Raw genomic sequence first — 15,025 nt, 5'->3', positions numbered from 1 at the left:
ACCAGAAAAGGGCAATCGAATATGATTTATCAGATCTGCGAGCGTCCGGAAGTCTCAGAAGTCAAGCGGGCCGACAGTCTGTTCATTGTGCTGATACACTGGCTTAAGATCTTAAGGAAAACAAGCAGCAGCCTTTTGAAAGCAAAAGTAGCAGTGCGTGCCTGTTTCACAATAGTGCCAGCCACGGAACCGATGAAGGCCAATTATACCGATCCAAGACTTGTGGTGAGTGAATGGACATGCTTAGAGAAAGGGGTGCATGCTGGTCCTGTTTGAAGATTGGGCATCGTCTACGTGACTGCAGAAGCAGGAAAGCTTGTGGTGAAAATGGTTGCACAAGGACACATCACAGAACATTACACGAGGAAAATCGGAAAGCCAGCGTTTCTGTAACAGCAAGTTCTCGCGGTGATCCTTTGAGCGACACATGTCTTCTTCTACTTCAAAGAGTTAGAACAGGAAAGGGCTGGGCTAACGTTATGTGGGACAATGCAGCATCATTAAGTTTCATCACCAACAGCAAGGCTAAAGTGGAAATGTTACACGGCACGAGAGTAGAAATATCTATCGTCAAAGTTGGACGCACAAGTCAAACAATTATGTCTAACAGGTACCTTCTCCCGCTGATCGACTCTCAGGGGCAAGTTGTACCGTTCAAAGTTTATGGTATTGATGTAATAACAGCGGACATTCAAAGGGTGAGCATCAATAATGTAGTTCATCTTTTTAAGGATGTTACACTAGAAGAGATAAGAAGACCAACCGGTAGTGTGGACGTGCTGATAAGATATGGATACACCGGATACCACCCCATAAAAGAACAAAAATCGGGTCATTTGCTGTTGCTGAGAAACAGATTTGGAAGATGCCTCAGCGGCACTCACGTGGAGTTAAAGGATGCAAAAAAACGCAATGCAGAATGCCCTCGTGCACCACGTAGCCGAAGTAAAGATTGAAGACTTCTACAATATCGAGAACCTGGGGGTGTGTACGCCTTGCTGTGGGGGTTGCAAATGTGGAAAATGTCCGCCCGGTGCGAAGAATTACAGTTTAAAGGAAGAGAAAGAGCTACCGTTGATTGAGAGAAATCTGCACTTCAATAACCTTGAGCATAGATGGATGACTCCATATCCATGGATAAGAGACCCGGCTGATCTTCCAGACAATAAAAAGGCCGCATTCAGAATGCTATTGTCTACGGAAAAGAGACTTGCCAAGAATACTGACCACGCAAGTGTATATCAAGAGCAGATACAAGATATGATAGACAGGGACTTGCCCGAAAGCTAACGAAGAGTGAATTAGAAGCCTATGATGGGCCCATTCATTATGTTTCGCATCATGAAGTTATACGTCCGAATTCAAAGTCCATATCTGTACGAATAGTCTTTAACACCAGTGCCAAACACATGGGTCACGCGTTAAATGAATACATGTATTGGGCCAAGGGACCGGACCTTCTGAACAGCCTTTTGAACAGCCTTCTGGCGTTAATTGGCAATATAAAGAAAATGTACCATTCCGTGGGAACCACCCAGCTAAAACAGCACATGCATCGGTTTCTATGGAGAGACATGGACACCAGGAAAGAGCCAGACACTTGCATCGTACAGAGAGTCTCATTTGATGAAAGACTGTGGGGAACCATCGCAACAGTAGCATTGAGAAAAACGGGCGAAATGGCGCAAGAGAAGTACCTTTAAGAGGCCAAAATCATTAGAGACAACACCTTCATGGACGACATCATTGAGAGTGTTGGTGATAGGGAGAGAGCCGAAAGTGTAACACAGAACATAGAGAAGCTGGGCGACATAGGGGGATTCAAGTTTAAAGGCTGGACCATCTCGGGCAGCTCTGACAACCGAAATGAGAAGGAGATACCCAGTGAAACGTATGCACCCGCAGAGAAAGTCTCGGGAGTTTGTTGGAGACCTGTCGAGGACCTGTTTTGCTTCGAGGTGATGTTGATTTTCTCCGGACGAAAGAGAAAGCTGCATACTGAGCGGGATATCGAATCCCATCAAATAACAGAGAGGTTTCCTGCAAAGTTGACAAAGCAAATGATTCTCTCCCAGATCTATGATCCACTTGGATTGGCAGGTCCATTTACCTTTAGAGCAAAAAATCATGATGAGAAAACTGTGGATGAGTGAAGAGGAGCGGCTTGATTGGGAAGATGCAGTGTCAGATGAATTCAGAGTAAACTGGAATACATTCTTTTCAGATTTATTTATCATCAACAACATCAAGTTCTATAGATGCCTTAAGCCCACAAATGTGGTTGGTGACCCAACGCTGGTGATCTTCAGTGACGGATCAAATAGTGCTTATGGTGTGTGTGCGTCCGTCTGTTGGGCACTGAACGGTGGAGGGTTTGAAAGCAGATTAGCCATGTCTAAGAACCGACTCACGCCTGTTAAGGTAATGTCCATTGACCGGATTGAGCTGTGCAAAGCCGTGCTGGGCAAGCGTCTTAAAAAGCTTCTGGAGAGATAATTGAGATATCGATTTACCAGGTGCTTGCACATTGTTGACTCACAGATAGTACATGCCATGGTCCAAAAGGAATGATATTGGTACAACACATTTGCTGCAACACGCATTGAAGAGATTCAAAGTGGTACTGATTGGTGCTGGGTAGTTAGCGAGCAGAACATTAGACTGCAAAACAGTCCATATTTTTGCATATGTGTGAGGCTCGCACGCTTCGCGCACATAAGACTCTTACACCACGCTTTACTGATTTCTTTACTAATTTTGAGAAAAAAACCGCCTGTTTTGCAGTCTAGCAGAACATAGCCGACTGGCTCACTCGAGGCAAGGAGCCAAACGAAATGGACTTAAACAGCGCGTGGCAGAAGGGTCCAGATTTCTTGAAAGTTGCCAGAGTCCGAGTGGCCTATTAGTAGGATCTGTGCCATACAAGAGCTTCCACAGGAACCTAGGGTCATAATGATAGCTAACACCAAGCCCAAAGACTCCCTAGCAGTCAGGATTGACATAAGTGGATATTCAGATTATACGAGGCTGGTTAGAGTAATGGCTAGAGTGCTTGCCATGTTCCGAACTGATTATAAGCCCAGCTTCAGAAATGCTGCCAGAGTCCTTGAGATGGCGGATGTTACTAAAGCGGAGCAATTCTGGACTCTCCAAGCCCAAGAAACTACATTAAGTGACAAGAAACATGGATGATTCAGACGCCTGTGTCCAAGAGTTCGAGAGGATGGACTTGTAGCACGATACACATGTACATCAGTGTAACATAGGGCACTTTTATGAAAATGAGTAAAATATTCCCAAACCAACAGTACTTGCCAGATATTAAGTAATTAACATCAAACAAACATATTTGGAAAATTTTCATGGTATAATTCTTGTCTACAGCTGATTTTAGAAATTACCCAGAATCCTTTTTGGGCATGGCATCTGACTATTTGGCTTGCTTAGCATGACTATTATCACTAAAGTACAACAAATTTATTAAGCTCGTAGTGCTTTTTGTCTACCTCTTTCTTTTTCTTGATCTTTTCTTCCCTCCACATTTTCATCTTTTCAGCATTTGAAAGGCTTTTCTTCTTGGTATTGTGTAACGCAATCGTGACGTCCACTCTATTTTTACCTCATGTTTTCCTGCTTTTTGCCCCTGATTTGTTATAAAACACCCCCCAGATACTAAGGAGAGGTTACACAGGACTCCTTCGATGTTTCTTGTGGATTTTGGCTGGAAAATGGCTTGAATTCAAGTTTCATTTGGGAAGTTTTCTGCTGCAAGTGTGGTGGTAATTCGATCGTTACGCTTAGACAAGCATGGCGCTCAACTGGAAATATGTTTCCGATTCACCATTTGTAAAATTTCTTCGTTTTAAGCCTACTGAAGACTAAAAACCTTAGCAGGATTTGAAGACCAGTAACTGAACTGTATTGCAGCCATGCATCAGCGACCGTTGTTTACTAGAGGCTGAGATACAGGTTTTCTTTTGGGTAAGTAATATTTAATTTCACACATCAAAAGTACACAACAGTTTAGTTTCCGAACACGAAAATTCTTTATTTCTTCATCGCAGTGAGTAATCTTTAAAAACCTGTCTTACTCGGTTGTAAACAATGTTATGAACTTTAGTCAGACGAATTATCTTCTTTTGTAGGTGCGTTTGGAAGTCGCTAGCCTTATATTTGTAAGGCATGGAGCGCTGTTGGACCTTGAGCGTTACACAGGCACTTAATGGCAACCGTCCCTAGAATTATATTTCTTGTTGTTTGAAAAATAAATGCAGAGAACTGTGATTTTGCGTATGGTGTCCTTTTTCCTATTTAATATTTCTGCTCTGTTGAATTTTCTTAATGAGACAGTGTTAAGGGTGAAATTTTTCTTTTTTAACTATTTGATGCAAATTAGCTGTTACGCGTTACACGCTGATTTTGTAACTATTTTCTTTCATCTTCAAGATTTTTTTATTCCTAGGTTCTTCCAAATGATATTTTTTTAACATATCACTTAACTACAATCCTTGTTGAAGTAAGGTAGAAAGTTTAAACAAAATCCGTCATTAGCTTGCAAATATATAGGAAAATATATTGGAGGAACCACTAATGTACATGTGTATCGTGCTACAAGTCATGGGATAATTGTCGTAGGAGGACGTGCAGAGAAATGGCTGGAGATGAGCTACAATCAGCATGAAGTTCCACTTCTACTGTTTAGGCATGAGTTACCTCGCTTGTACATGAAGCATATACACAAAGAAGGCCATCAGGAAGTATCTGCTATGACAAGCAAAGTGAGAACAAGGTTCTGGGTCATTGGGCTGCCTAGAATAGTGAAGTCAATTACATACAACTGTGTAACTTGCAAGAAGCTGGACAAGAAGACTACCATGCAACTGATGGGATGGTTCCCCCAGGAAAGGCTTAAGCCAGCACCTGCACGGAATTGTACAGCAGTTGATTTATTTGGCCCCTTCAGGATTACAGGTGAAGTCCAGAAGCGAACCACAGGCAAAGCATATGGCGTCATCTTCAACTGCCTTAGCATGCAAGCAGTCCATGTAGATTTGGTACACTACAGCACTGAGAAATTCTTGATGGTCTTAAGGCGATTTGTGTCACTGAGAGGTTACCCAGCCAAAATGATTTCAGATAATAGTACTCAGTTAACAACAGCAAACGAGGAGCTCAAGAAAGTTGGGGCATCTTGGGATTGGGATGAGCTGGCCGCGTTCAGTGCGAGAAAGGGAATGGAATGGAAATTTCTTCTGGCCGACGCACCTTGCAGAACGGGACCTCAGAGGCTCTTGTGAAGTCTGTGAAGAAGGCAATTAAGTTAGTGGTCGGTGAGAGTGTGATGACCTTCTCTGAGTTGCAAACAGTTTGCTATGAGAGGCAGCAAACCTGGTTAACGAAAGGCCAATTGGTAGGCGTCCGACGTCACCCGAAGATGGGACTTACCTGTGCCCTAAAAATCTCCTTTTAGGCCCATCCACCTCTGGGGTCCCTAGTGGTCCCTTTAGAGAGACAAGAAACCCAAATCACCACTTTGAGTTTGTTCAGCAGATTGTAGATGCTTTCTGGAGAAAGTGGATTAGAGATTTCTTCCCAAGTCTGATTGTGCATCAGAAGCAAGAAGCGCAGTGTGAGGGTAGGTGATGTAGTGCTGATCCAGGATTCAAATCTGGTGCGAGGTAACTGGAAGCTCGGTAAAGTGTCCAAGGTTTACCCTGGAGATGATGCCAGAGTAAGGATAGTGGACGTAAAATACAAAAACCCCAGACCAGGTGAACCCGTCGACAAGTACGAAGCCAGGGGCTATGTCACCGTGCAGAGAGCTGTGCTCAGATTAATCGTGTTAGTTCCAGTGGACGACACCGAGGGAATCTCCGCTGAGCAGTAAGAAGGAATATCAGTTGTCTGAGCGCAGACGAGAGAGCAAGTATAACGGCAATGACATAAGCTTCCCCAAGGCGTTTTGTGGGGAGAGTGTTTTGTTGATACGTGCGAAAGTTTGTGACATTCCATATGCACACGTGTGGTGTGCTCATTGAAGCCCTTAATATTTAGTATCCATAAATTGTACTTTTCAGTAAGGCGAAATTGTGATTAACTCAAAGACATGAGTTGTAACTTGCAAGAGTAGATTCGTTGTGGAAAAGAGTGGAGAGTGGATTACAAGAGAGGATTTGAGAGGACTCAATGGATAGAACATTTGCCGCTGCAGGACACAATTGCTACCGGGTACCTATCAAGGAACATTGATCTGACATTGGTTATATTATTTTATTTATGCGTTCTCGTAGTGATATTTGTACTTTAATTCTCCTTTAGGTTACAAAGGCGTTGTAATGCATCTTGAGAACAGTAATTGAACGTAGTGGATTGCAGCTAGCAAAACACTTTTGTTGAAGCAAACAATAAGTAAAAACAGTACCTCATCATTATATCCCATGTGCATTCCACAATCAAGCATGACGTTTTTCCCACCGATGGTGACAAGAATGCAGCTACGTCCAACATCTAAAAAATAAGCCACAATGTTAAATCAGATTGTTATTAATCAAGACAGATGCTATAAGCAAAATAAGATAACTACATGATAACATAAATATGTAAGAAACTGATAAAGTGTTCCCACCAGGTCACTGTCATAGATAATCCTAAGCTTGGAGTTTCAATTGAAAGTGACTGAATGCACTGGAATTGGAAAATGTTATTGTCAATTCTGAGAGCTACAACCTTTGCCTAAGACACTTTCAGCATCACTTCTTGTTACAGTGACTGTCAATTGGACTCATTGGCACATGTACTTTCCAGTGCTGTCCACTCTCCCGGACAACCCGAAAGACTCCAGATTTTGGACCGTATCTCTCAGTCTCCAGATTAGAGTCTGATATCTCCCGGATAAACGCCAAAGTTGCTATTTCTTGTAGACTCGATTTCCCGACCATAAAATTTCAAATATTTTGCATTGTTTCAGCTACTGTTAACATGGAATGTTTCCTCATAAATTCTGGTATGCCACTGTAATTTAAGCAATAATGTGGCTAAATATGAACTGTTTGTGTGTTATATACTTCGATCCGAATCAATGAGCTTTTTTGGCATAAATGACGTCATTTGTCGTGTGGTATGACATCATCTATTATTCCTCTCCTATCAATTCTCAATATTTAATGATGTGGGGGGTTGACAGCCCTGACTTTCAAACCTCTAAATTTGTTGTTTTATAAATAATACTACATGTTTTGGTTCTATCTTGCTTGACAAATGAACTCCATAAAATCCAATTATTTGATTGTAACTTCAATTACCAATAAATTCAATTACAAAAAACAGTTTTAATTTGTTACCCTATGAGATACATGTGTACATCACTTTTGCTGCAAATTATTAACCTGAACTTATGTTCAAAGCATTTGAATTAACCCTATTCTACATTCCTAGGCAAAAGTCGGTTCCCTCATAAAACAGTACACCTTTTCCAAGACATTTTCTTGCAGTTCTCCCTCCCCCCACCCTATACAAAGTTAAAACGCTGGATCCATGCGTACAATGTTGTTTGTGGGGCAAGGGGATTGGTTGGGCTTGACTGTGGGCATTGGAAAATGCCCCAAAAATGCAAAAGTGTCTCAAGACTAATTTGTCCATGATTGTAGCTTTAACCACACTGAATATAGGATCTTCAATGAAATGATTTTTTTAAAGTTGATTAATAAACTTACTATTTTAATTTGTGAGGTCACAATAATAGTCAAAACAAAATAAAGAAAATCTGAAATGTCCACAAAACAATAACATTCAGGATTTACCAAAATAACATTAAGGTATTTTGACTGGAATCACACATATATTTACAGTGGTAGCAAGAGCCTTTTACTAGTTTTGCTGACACGCAACATTGCAAAAGCAACGTCAATGGGTTCTTTATAATGCAACTGCTTTCAAAGTGTTCAGATAGGTAGCCAACCAATTTTCACAGTTGTTTTTAACAAAGAAAGCAAGAAAGAGTTGTTGTATTGGGTTTTCAACTACTTATCAGCATGTTCTGGATTCCACGATTTTGTGTGCCTGTCGATGAAACGAGTAACGGGTTTCAATAAAATTGAAGTAGTCAGCGGTTTGAAAAGAGTATCTGACTGTATCAACAAGGGGCCAGTAGTCCCATTTTTCTACAGGAGGAAGACAGTGTCTGAAGGGTGTTCTTCCCCAGAATATTTTGAAATTTCAAAGCCCTAAAAAGCAACTCCAGCGTTTTGGGTACTAAATTGAACACAAAAGAGTGTGTTTTTCATTTAAAAAACTGTAGCTTTCATTCCAGTTTCGATTCATTGGCCACACAATTAATTCCTATAACCAGTGAATGAATGATGAAAACTAAATTACGTACTTTGCCCTAGCCAAGGCTCTCTGTTTAGGGAAGGGGTGAAAAAATCGCAAGGAGGGGGAAGGGAAAAGGTGAGAGCCTGTAGACAAACATTTGAGGCTGCTATTCCGTCTTCTTGTCTTGTAATTGCCAATCATCTGTCAGCAAGATCGTTATCTGTCACTTGGATACAATGGAATGTAATCAATTTCGCATGTGAAAACAGGGTCAAGCAGAAGGCAACACACAACTTTTACCTCATGCCAAAATGCTTCTTTTTCTAGTGAGTTGTTTCCTGCTCTGGAGGGTTTCGATTTAACTGAGAAAATGTGATTTTTGCCGCTTATTTCATACTGAGAGGTCATGACAAGCATATTGATTTTCTGCAGTTATTGTTTCTGGTCGGCGTGATTTGCCCTCTGATGCAAGAACATTCACTGTGGCTAAAAAAGCTCACCAGTCAAGAGCCAGAAGACGCCATGTTAAAGATCAGAACACCTGTTTACAAGTGATTATATTAATCAAACTATCACGTGCTATGTGCTGACCAAAAAAGCGATGTAAACCAAACCTGTCAACAGTCAGCGTTCTTGTTAATAGGAGCTTGCATCAGGATCTGATGAACAGTGGGTGCCGTGGAATGACAGTGCCCAATGTTTGTCTACAGGCTCTCACTTCCCTGTTCTCACGATTTTTTCACCCTTTCCCAAACAGAGAGCCGGTTCACAGGCTAAATTTGCATGTAAACAAATTCTGCAAAAACCTATAAACTTGTGAAAAACTGACTGAAATATAGCGTTTGCATGACTAAAGAATAACGTAAACCAGTTCATTCAGATTTCATCATCCTTTTTTAGGTTATGATATTGTTGCTTCTTAGTTCTTTGTAGAAAAAAGGAGCCGACTTCTCTGAGCAAAGTATCCGACACATTTCGTCGACCGTCGGTGCTTATTAAAAGCCCTGTTAAATAGTACCATTAAGTTCAATTCTCTTTTTCCTGAGGTCATTAATTGTTCATGCTGAGATCAGGACTGCCAATCACCAGCATGCTCAAATGAAACCTAAACCAAAAGCAAGGGCACGGAACTTTTTGTTTTGTAGCATCCGTACTGTAAATTATAAGAGCCTCGAACAGGATAACTAAACTGATGGATGTTCAAATACCAGGACACATACCTTGTCCAGCTCCTGTAGCAAGTGCATTCCAAGTTAACCACGTTAAAAAAAAAAAAAAAAAAAAAAAAAAACAGTGCAAAAAAGAATGCATTAGACAACAATAATTATAACAACAAAAACAACAAACATTTTGGTTATGTCTTGCGTCTACCCAAGGAAATTTCTTTTAATTTTTTGGAGGGAAGGGTAGGGATGCTTGTTATTAGGAAAATTTGAATTTAATCATTGAGAACGCTTTATTAACCCTCCAAAAAATATATCAATTATTGGACTAGGCTGAAAATGATATGAAGAATTATGCTAATAGAGGAGTTCACGCTCATAGTTGCATCATGGGTAATCAGGGCAAGATGGCGGGAAATTAGAAGATTTGTATTAGAATTCAAAGCCAGCTATTTCTTCCCGAATTCACATATTTGATGCTTTCTCTTTGAAAAGAGTAACTTACGACTTCAAAGAAACAAAACACTAAATGTGAAGTGCAAAGAAGTCCCTGATCAGTTTTTAGAAAACCTCAATTTTTCCATACATTTTCTGTAATTTTAACACTGTGTAATTACAGAAAATGTATGAAAAAATCAAGGTGAACTATGAGCGTGAACTCCTCTAGTGAGGAGGGTGTTGAGGGAAAACCCCCCCCATGATCTGCACAATAGCCCACATTCAATATATTAAAATTATAACATGATTCCGAGGCTTTCAAGTAATTTTTCTATTTGGTTTGGTTTTCTTTGTGCTTAAGTCTCCTCTGGGAATTGTGAGACAATGGAGTCATGAAAAATCTGCAATTTACCATTAAGCCTCAGAGTTCAGAGTCATGTTAGAATTTTATTATATCAACTGTGGGCTTTTCTTTTTAGTAAAACGTTTATACTAAAACAGTGGATAGCGTTTTCACGTACTCTGATTGGCTGATCAAATCATTAAAACCAAAAACGGCCAAAGCCAAAACACTCAGGTTAAAAGGCGACAAAGCGGGCAGAATAAGTCTTTGAAAACAAATTTCACAGGCGTTCCCTCCTCGCCCCCTTTCTTCCACATTTTTTCCTCGCCTCTCAATTTCTGCACCACTCTCTACTCTGTCAACGCCTGCAGCCAGGCTGTAGCCTGCGTAGCAGGCGTTGAAAGGGGTAGGGGGTAGGGGATAGGGAGGAAGGGAAAAAGGGGAGGGGGATTGGGGAGAGGGGGAGGGGACACCTGCTCTAAGAACTCCCTTTTGTTCATATCTGTGGATGCTGGCGTCCGCAAATTCCTGATTGGCTGAGCCGTAATGAGTAACATATAGAAATGTGCGTTTCACAAAATCAACAAACAGTCGAGATGGCAGCGGTAGATGTGGATGTCGTAGAGAGTGCTTTGAGAGATGTGAATTTATCTAGTGGTAGAGAAACTGTTTAAAAACCAGAGCAAGAATCAGCAGTAAGGGCTCTTTTAGCCAACAGAGATGTTCTGGCGGTTTTGCGGACCGGATACGGCAAGAGTTTAATTTACCAAATGTTTGTACGTGCGAAGAACTACGAGCTAAATGGTAATGCGGCGATTCTCGTCATTTCGCCACTGAAAAGTATTAACGAAGACCAGTTGCAGGAGATGGAATTGTTGGGCTACCCAGCGAAAGATTTAGCCAATTTATCGAACGATGACATTCGCCGATGTAACTTAGCAATAAAAGAGGGTGGTTTTACCTCATGCCAAAATGCTGCTTATTCCAATAAAGTTGTTTTTATCTGCTGGGTAGATGCTCTGAAAGGTTCTGCATTTATACTGAGCAAATGTCATTTGAGCCGCATGTTTCACACTGAGAGGTCATGACATACATATCGATTGACTGTAGTTATTGTTTTCTGGTCGGCAGGATTTGCCCTCCGATGCAAGCGCAATTTCTTTGACCTCTTTTGAAGCGTAAAGTGTTTTTTTATTACGGCTGAATAAGGGTTCCAATTTTCTCCAAAGTGCCTTCTGGATCTGAATAACTAAGCGAATTTCTTTAGTCCGTGAGGGTAATGTTTTTCTGCAATGGCAAGTGTAGCGACACTTGATTGACAGTAAGCGTAATCGGATTACTAGAAAATTGGTAGGCGTTATGTAAAAACATGTGCTCTTAGAGCAGGCGCTCCCTTCCCTTTTCCCTTTCTCCCTCCCCCCTCCCCCTCCCCTTTTTGCGCCTGCCACGCAGGCTACCAGGCTGGAACAGGCTATTTCGTCGAGTGCACCCTCTGAGAACTTAACTGTTGGATTGCAAAAACTATAGCTTGTCAGTGTCATCCTATAGAGAATATCCGTTCGGCCATGAGCAATGCTAAGATTTTGTCGCGGAAATACGAAAAAAAGGCACGTGTGCACTTGGTGCTATGATCTGCAGACTGGCAGAACGAAGGACGACCTAACCAAGAAGCTATACTACTGAGTGAAATATATAAAAGAGGTAAATCTACAATCACTTACCTAGGGGAACCACCTTAATTTCTGGCATATTTCTTCAAGTTACACGTTGTAAGACAGGCTACATTACTCAAAGATGGTCGTTACAAAGTTGTCACTTGTCCTCTACCTCTCTTGTCTTCCACGATAAGAATCACGCAAATCAATCATAATAGCCAGCGTGCACTTGATTCCAACTATGCGCCTCATTTACCTTACAGTCGTAAGCCGCTGACTCATAAACCAAGACTGAAATGTCGGAAGTGTCGAGACGTCGATAGGTGTTCAACATAAGAAGCCGGTTTATCCCTCATAAATAATTTGCAAAATATAACAAGGAAGTCTGTTACCTCTCTCGAAGAGTTGAAGCTCGAACCATTATGTCAGGGAGAAAGTTTCAGCTAAGCATTGTCCGGGATGCCTTCAAAATGACACTCCAAGAAGACGACGGCAAGCTAGTGATGGACGAATACCTTCGAGGGTATGACGAACTTTGTATATTTTTTGATATGCTGGGAACTGTATTCGGGTTTATAACGTCAGATGTCCGAGAGAAAATTGGAATTCTTCAAGAGTATCGTAGATCAGAAAGAGGAGATAAATATGTGTTTGTTCAGAGCATGTTTGAATATGAAATTGCCAATGATGTGATAAAGAAGACAACTCACCCACTATCCGGTTCTAGAACGTTACTGAGATTACATCGAGCATTAGCTTTCACCATGTTGTTCATGAAGAAACTCAGCGAAGCATCAGACAACGACGCCTCTTCCACCTTGGCCTCAAATGCTTACAAAGAATCACTGGCGAACTTTCATCCGTGGCTGATTCAAAAGGCTGCTTCATGGGCTATGTACACTCTACCGAGTGTTGGAGATTTAAGTAAGAAAATCGCAGCGCCTAATTGGGACAGCGAAGAAACGAGGCAAATGTTAAAAGAGGTAACTGCGTTGATAAAGACTGTGTATGATATCACGGAGGAACTGTACACCAAACATGATCTTCATGGCCTTCCTTAGAACGGTCTCTTTTGTAAAAGCTAAGTTCTTTATAACTTTTTATTATATAGACATGAGTGTTTTACTGGAAAATATACCACTCGTAAAATTCATAAAAACTACCTCCGGGACCCGAGTGGTTTATTTTCCATAATCTCACACGTGAGTTTATCGATGACGTAATTTTGGTAATTTCCCTCCATTATTTTATCGATGTCATTTTGTCTATATAATAAAAAGAACATTACACAGCGGCTTGAAGATATGACTTTTATTTTCTTGTGGCAAAAACAATATTTTACTCACTCGCTGTGCTCGTTCGTAAAATATTGTTTTGCCACTCGAAAATAAAATTCATATCTTCGCGCCACCGTGTAATATCCTCTATATATGGGGGAAATGTTAAATTGTCAATATAGACAGAGACTTTTATTCATAGCCTCCTCTGTTCTCAACTCCCTGGTTTTGTGTTACAAGAAAACGACAGGCAGTGTAGATTTTCCCTGCTTCCTGCTCATTCCAGATTTTGAAGATTATTATATAGAGGATATTACACGGTGGCGAGAAGATATGAATTTTATGTTCGAGTGGCAAGAACAATATCTCACGAGTGAGCGAAGCGAACGAGTGAGATATTGTTCTTGCCACGAGAACATAAAATTCATATCTTCGAGCCAACGTGTAATATTCTTTTTATTATATGGAGAAACCAATTCAACAAAAGCAAAAGGCGGGAATCGTGACGTCATTGAACGATACGACACTCACAAAGGTGACATACGGAAAATACGCCACTCGGTTCCCGGATGAAGTGGCGTATGGAACCTACGAGTGGTTTAGTTCCCAGTAAAACACTCTCCTCCATATAATAAAATATAATATTTTGCCGTCATATTTATGACATGTGTCAACACTCTGGAAACTGGCCAGTGAGAGTGCTCCAGGGCCACTGTGTTGGTCTGAAGAATTTGTTTAGAGTAGAGAAGTGTGACATCACAAAAATGGGATTTTTGATAGAACAAGATGAAAACTGTCTGTTTGTTAAAACTCAGCTTGTTAGATCAAGTTAGTGGTGAGATATGTGCAATGGTATGCTCTCATGATTCCATACATATCCCTCTAAAATTGACCTGGATCGTAAAAGGTACATTCAACCCAATTTTAGAAGGGTTTGCATGGAGTCATCCAAGCATAACATTGCTTATATCTCACTGGAAATTTGCTCTAACAAGCTGAGTTTTTGCGAATGGACAATTTTCATCTTGTTCTTTCAGTTTCCAATTATCCCCCTCAATCTAATAATTTCTTTCTTAAATTTATTTATTTTTGTGACATCACTTCTCTACTCTATTGAAATTTGCTCAGGTTCGTAATTTCTTTCATTAGGTTGATTCCCTTGCTTCTCAGTCTTACAGATTCACTGTTTGCTACAACCAGTTGCAAAAATGTTGCGACACTTCAACGAAAAACTGCCTTTTTGGCTTCAAATCTCTGCTAGTCACACTTCTGTGCAATATAATACTTGCCTCCCTCCTCTTGTCCATTCAAAGTTGTTCCTCAAGTTTTGAGCAGGGTCATAGACAGTTAAGCCAAAATATGGTACAGTGTCTCAAGTACTTTTGCAACTGGTTGTAGCACTCATGGGGTATGCATAATACCCCACTATGTGACTCCTTGCAGTCTACTGCCACAGAATCAAACCTAAGAATACAGCACTGACACCAAAACAGCCTTAGAGCAGTTGTGAACTGGCAGTAAACCTTATTAACTTTGTTCTACAATGTAAATTTCTCATATTAATATATGATATTTTCAGAATAGTCGTGCTTTTGTCTTTTTTCTTAAAATGAAGGTGAGCATGATGTTGACATTATTTACAATTAGCAAGAAAGTGAGGGTTCTTTTTATTGATGATCATCATCAAAGCTGCTTCCCTGTCTTCTATACCACAGAAAATCAACAATATGTATAACAGAAATTTAAAAGTCTACTAACTTTTGCATAATATTTTAGTGCTGTTTAAGTTTTCTTTCAAAATGATCAACTTGACCTATGGCCAGTAATGGCGGTGAAATT

The 15,025-nt window shown here is 40.6% G+C and overlaps 2 protein-coding genes across 2 annotated transcripts in view; one reads left to right on the top strand and one right to left on the bottom strand.

Annotated features, from left to right (window-relative positions):
- LOC140946442 (integrator complex subunit 11-like) overlaps window positions 1-12,092 on the bottom strand; it is a 50,989-nt gene extending 38,897 nt beyond the window's left edge. Inside the window, exons 1-3 of the mRNA XM_073395569.1 lie at window positions 11,976-12,092; window positions 9,531-9,542; window positions 6,422-6,507 (exon numbers count right to left, since the gene is read on the bottom strand). Of these exons, the coding sequence (XP_073251670.1) occupies window positions 6,422-6,507; window positions 9,531-9,542; window positions 11,976-12,003 (126 nt within the window). The 5' untranslated portion in view covers window positions 12,004-12,092. The remainder of the gene's footprint in view (window positions 1-6,421; window positions 6,508-9,530; window positions 9,543-11,975) is intronic.
- A 108-nt stretch (window positions 12,093-12,200) lies between these two features.
- On the top strand, window positions 12,201-13,178 carry LOC140946431 (ceramide-1-phosphate transfer protein-like). The gene has a single exon (XM_073395560.1). It carries the CDS (start codon window positions 12,332-12,334, stop codon window positions 12,968-12,970), a length of 639 nt encoding a protein of 212 aa, XP_073251661.1. The 5' UTR covers window positions 12,201-12,331; the 3' UTR covers window positions 12,971-13,178.
- The last annotated feature ends 1,847 nt before the right edge of the window (window positions 13,179-15,025 follow it).

Source organism: Porites lutea, chromosome 1 (genome assembly GCF_958299795.1).
Source record: "Porites lutea chromosome 1, jaPorLute2.1, whole genome shotgun sequence".
In the NCBI taxonomy this organism is placed as follows: domain Eukaryota; kingdom Metazoa; phylum Cnidaria; class Anthozoa; order Scleractinia; family Poritidae; genus Porites; species Porites lutea.
The sequence above is the reverse complement of the archived record's forward strand: the minus strand, read 5'-3'. Positions and strand labels throughout refer to the sequence as shown.

Coding starts and splice junctions, on each gene's coding strand:
- LOC140946431 (XM_073395560.1), top strand. CDS start 12,332: ATGTCAGGGAGAAAGTTTCAGCTAAGCATTGTCCGGGATGCCTTCAAA.